The sequence below is a fragment of the Montipora foliosa genome, chromosome 2 (genome assembly GCF_036669935.1).
Source record: "Montipora foliosa isolate CH-2021 chromosome 2, ASM3666993v2, whole genome shotgun sequence".
NCBI classification, from domain to species: Eukaryota; Metazoa; Cnidaria; class Anthozoa; order Scleractinia; family Acroporidae; genus Montipora; species Montipora foliosa.
The window spans coordinates 8,328,496-8,333,495 of record NC_090870.1 but is presented as its reverse complement, the minus strand read 5'-3'; the positions used below and the strand labels follow the sequence as shown (position 1 = coordinate 8,333,495).

General features: G+C 39.5%; 2 protein-coding genes across 7 annotated transcripts in view; one reads left to right on the top strand and one right to left on the bottom strand.

Moving 5' to 3' along the window:
- LOC137992323 (uncharacterized) overlaps positions 1 to 5,000 on the top strand; it is a 9,339-nt gene that overhangs the window by 2,485 nt on the left and 1,854 nt on the right. For 3 of the 6 annotated variants that reach the window (XM_068837602.1, XM_068837600.1, XM_068837598.1), the window contains exons 3-4: positions 337 to 1,475; positions 2,597 to 5,000. The exon at positions 2,597 to 5,000 is cut by the window's right edge and continues 1,854 nt beyond it. In XM_068837602.1, coding sequence (XP_068693703.1) covers positions 1,461 to 1,475; positions 2,597 to 3,262 — 681 coding nt within the window. In that variant the 5' untranslated portion in view covers positions 337 to 1,460 and the 3' untranslated portion in view covers positions 3,263 to 5,000. The remainder of the gene's footprint in view (positions 1 to 336; positions 1,476 to 2,596) is intronic. The other 3 variants (XR_011121673.1, XM_068837599.1, XR_011121672.1) reach the window with 3 other exon arrangements.
- The window catches only part of LOC137991138 (ATP-dependent DNA helicase RecQ-like), a 1,845-nt gene continuing 1,728 nt past the window's right edge, over positions 4,884 to 5,000 (bottom strand). The window contains exon 2 of the mRNA XM_068836254.1: positions 4,884 to 5,000. This exon is cut by the window's right edge and continues 247 nt beyond it. Within this exon, the coding sequence (XP_068692355.1) occupies positions 4,884 to 5,000 (117 nt within the window).

Here is a 5,000-nt window from a genome sequence, read left to right as displayed (position 1 = left end):
AATATGAAACAAAGGGAAAAAGATCAAAGTGCTTTAAAATATTTCCAACCAAGGATAAAATTAAACCACAACACATGTACATGCATGTATCATCAAAGATCAAAAAAAAAATGTCCATATCCCCTATTAAATTGCCTGGAAGTGTATTTTGGTTTTCAAGAGCAGCAGTATACCTTTGGCATGCTGCTGTAACTGTAACTAACAGGTGTTAAGCTGTTTTAAAATTTCCAGTTCTAAGGATCAGAAGATACTCTGTTCTCAAAACAGAACCTCCCTATTGCAGTGATACAGTTTGTGACAACTGGCTCATAATAAAGATCAAATACTTGTTTTCAGATATCAGTTGTCTTGAGTCTGATTTCTCAAGTTCATCAGAGGAATCAGAATCAGAGGGAGAAGAAGAGGGATCCCTGGGCAACCAGATTGGCAAATCACATCCTTGTGATTTTGGCTTAAATGGTGACAATTTGGATTGGATCCGGAGGCCATCAATTTGCTCAGGTGACAGGGACACAGAGTCAATTCACTGGTTCAACCTCTTGGCTTATGAAAATCGTGTTATCGACTGGGACTTGAGTGCCAAATGCCCAATAAAAAACATCATGGATTTAGAAAACTCCACTTTCATACCATCACCGGGGGAACATTCCCAACTGAAGGATGAGTTTGTGGTCCTTGTTTTACGAATATTGACTAAAACATGCAAATACTTTCAGCAGTTTGCAAACATAGTTCCAGCTCATATCCCACACCAGTATAGAAAGGAGATGAGCTGTCAATCTAAAGTTGAAAGTATGAATCAAACCTCTTGTGCATCTGTCGTGGTTTCAATTTACCTAAAAACAGTCTCACTGGTGTTTGTCTTATGTTGCCATAATTTGAAACAAAGTTAAACAATAATCAACTTCTTTAAAATAGATTTTGAGCCAAAAATATATCCCCTGTGACAGTACCACCTTCTGTACCTGACCCTTTGTCGTTAATACCAAATTTATCTTTTTCAGTCAAATCATTATACTTGAAGCCAGCCATCATAATTAAGTAACTTTAAGTTATACACAGCAGCCTCTCCTAGTTTAATGCCAGGTATTGTGTACGGCTGGTTATGGTTGGCTAAACTACATTTATGCTAGGTTAAACATTTAGGAAAATTGATTTTAATGGAAGTATCATTATTTTATAGTGTGACTGTAAGATTGTTGTTCCTAACCTCATTGTTGCATGTGTTTGACTCGGGTTCAGCTTGGCCTTCTGGAAAAGGATGAAAACAAGAGCGAGGAAGTGCTTCAAATTCTTCAGCACTGCCATGCAGAATATGTTCCTTTAGACCCAGAATCAAGTATACTACACAAGATCAACCTTGGGGGTGACCATCTTACAGTGGAAAGAGCTACCAGTGCTGTCAATGCAGTAGCCGACTCAGATGAATTATTTTAAAACATGAAGAATTTCACTGCGAAATGAATTTTCTTCAGGTGTGTTTCTAGCCTGTGTACAGACCGCCCCTCCCCTCAAAAAAAAATCGGAGAGGAACGGTCTGTGATTTACCGTTAGTAATCATGTTCCGGAATAATTTTGCATACATTATTTAGTAATCTACGCTGACCAAAATTTGCGTGGCTCATATTTCGTTTGGAGCTAAATTCTCAAAATGGTGGTCAATGATAGATTTCAAACGTGCATCGAAGAGCGTCTCCGATAGTTTTAAGATACCTTGGCTTTATAGCATAGAAGTACTCTTTAAAGGAGAGGATGTATTTGCAAGTCTTCCGACCAGGTACGGCTCTGATCTTCAAAACAACACAGATCGTTGCCGATGAGCTGTTATTTTCCTCGGTGTGTACATTCTCAAATCTTCCATGGCATCTCGCTTTGTAGATTGTACTTGAGAATGGCTAGGCTGGTTGGGATTACATTGACTGGTAAGGAATAGCGGGAGACGTTTTCGAGTGGACAATCTTTTGAATAGTGCTATATTCACCTCGTGAAGAGCGCTTTCGTTTCTTTTGCGCTGACAATTCCTAGAAATGTACGTCGAATCGATTTCCACTTTACACTCCATAGATAACAATTCCGCTCGTACTTTAAAAGAGAAACCTCTTTGACAATCAAAAAGATTTTTATTCGTATTTTGTACCGTGCTCAAAGTACACACGAACGAACTCATCGTAAAATCTCTCACGGTGGTTCTCACGGTGTTGTTGTGGAGAAATAAAAATAAAAGCCAATCAAAACTCGTTGTTTCAATGATGCAATGATCGATGGGTAATAACCAATCAAATCATTTTCCACACATTCCAGGAAAAATCACGTGGTATGGAACACGATTATCAACGGTAAATCACAGACCGTTCCTCTCCGATTTTTTTTTTTTGAGGGGAGGGGCGGTCTGTACACAGGCTAGTGTGTTTCTTGATCAGTATTTCCATACACATAACTTTTTCCATGAAATTGATTTTTATTCACCTCAAAAAAATAAATGTATGGTACTAAGGAAAATTGCAGCCTGGGAAAAAATATGAGCTGGTGCAAAAGAAAAAATGGTTAAAGCCATGTACATAATAATTAAAAAAGTTGTCTTCATTTAATTTTGCAGATGGTGTTTGACTACCTGTACAAGGAAAATTCTGCAGGAGATCTGGGAACATTATACCAACTTAAGGCCAGGCTTAACAGGAAAGATGTCCATGCAAAAATCAGCAAGTCTTACCATGGTACTGAATCATTTTTCAGTACAGTTGTGGATAGCTATGTTGTGTATGCAGCAATGGAGTTTTTCGGCATGGCATCCCCACATGCAACACCAACACTAAACGTTGTACAGAGCAAAGACTCTTGCACACTGAAAGAGAAAGTGGGAGAACTTGTAAACACTTATGTTCTCTTCGAAGCAGAATTGGACGAATCAACAACAATCCATGAAGAAATCCGTGAGGCAGAGGCATGCCATGGAAACTATGCTTGCAGATTTCCTTCTTGCAACAAGGTCTACATACATGAAAAACGTCGTAACAACCATGAGGTTTCGGCACATGGGCTGGCCATTCCAAGAGAAAGAGAAGAGAGAAGTCCCCCAAATCCAAACGATGGCGATGGTGTGTTTAACTACTCTCACAACATCCTGAAGACTGGACTGCTTCTTAGAGACTTCCAAGATGCAGTCAAAGAGGGAGATGGCAGCAGACTAGAACGTTTGTGGAAGTTTATGATGCTTCTCTTCAAAGTCACTGGAAAGACCAAGTATGCCTTGGCAGCCATTTGACTTCACGCCCAGTTAAATGCTATTTTATCACCAAGGGAAGCACATTCTCTGCGGTGGAATCGCACAATTAATCTCAAAGGAGGCACTGGGCGTAATGTAGCAATCGACCAGGTGCAGGAGCACAAGATAAAGGAAACAAAAGAACTAATGGCTGGACATGGGCCTAACCTGACATTTCCATCAGCCCAAACTTATAGCAGAGCAAGTGATGGAGTCGATGATGTAATGAAGAACTTCGACAAAGAAAACAAGGTACGTAAGGAATCTGGAAAACATCAACGAAGAAGAGATGTAGATATCTTGACAGTGGTGAAGATCTTACAAGAAATCCAAGCTCTGAAAGAATTCCCAGGTCGGACACATGCAGGGATTGGAACCATCCCAAAAGATCCAATTTCTCTCCTGAGCTTCAGTGATTTAAATGCATGGATAACTAAGCACAAAAGGAATTGGTCAAGACTGTAATGTGTGTGTTATCGGTAACTTGTGTCCCTTTTTTGTTCTCGGTGCCTGAGAATGAACTCTGGCACACTCACTGAAACAGAAATTGTGTCACTTTTATGGTCTCCTTTCAACTGAAATTCAAATTGAATTTTAGGAAAACAACAAAACCAGATATTTGTACAATAATTATCCCTTTCAAAGGGGACCAGTAGTACTGTCTTGGTTATTTTACTATCTAAAGATAGAACACATTGTGTCCCTGGTCTTTTTAAGTCTTTTTACAACAAAAAACACATACCTATCACAGAAACAATAAAATAACATGTTCCTGGCTGTAACTAACAATTATGGCTTTGCAAGATCTGGAAATACTTTGCATAAACAACTGTAGATTTTGTGGGCATGGTCCACTTTCCACACAGAAAGTTTCTCCAAAATGTCTTCCACAGAAAAAAGTGAGTCACATTTGTACACTGCATCCTCTATAAGCTGGTTAGTAAAGCAAGTAACATTGTCAACATTGGTATAAAACAAGTTAGGGTTGGACTCAAGTAGCATTTCTCTCATCATTTTTTGATGTTCTCTGAGGAGACCTTTCAGCCTTTGTTTTTGATCAATAGAAACAGGCCTAAGTTTCTGACTTGTTGTATTGCCATTACTCCTTGTTTTCAGCGAATTCATGCTGTCAAGTATATCTGGGCAGTCAATGGTCTCACATGTACATGCAAGTTCACAAATATCACAGCATAGGTGCTTTTCCCTTGGGAAATTGTGACTACTAACAGTTCCTTTATCAAACAGTTCAAGAAGCTTGCTTCTCCGACAGCTGCTTGATTTCGGGTATTGCAACATCTCAGGTGTACAGTGATGAAGTTGCCTGCCATGGAACATAAGAAGAGCTTCTGACTGTTTGCCATCTCTTCCGGCCCTTCCAAGCTCTTGTATGTATGATTCAATATCACTGGGGGGGTCCATAGTTGATGATACGGTGTAGCCCCTTGATATCTACTCCCATTCCTAAGGCAGTTGTTGCAATTATGATTCTAACTTTTCCATTTGGGTCGTTGAGAGAGGCTGGGACAACTTCCTGAACACTAGGAGAAGTGCCACTGTGGTACATGGCAACCATTCTATTTTCTGATGCTTTAGTTGCAGAAGGTGGATGGTATGCTTTGGTTCATAAACTTTGCATAAAAAGATGGTAAACCTCACTACACCGCTGGTAATCTCTGACATAAATCAGTACTTTTGGACATTCCATTTGTTTTTGTTCCAATTCATGAACCAGCCACAT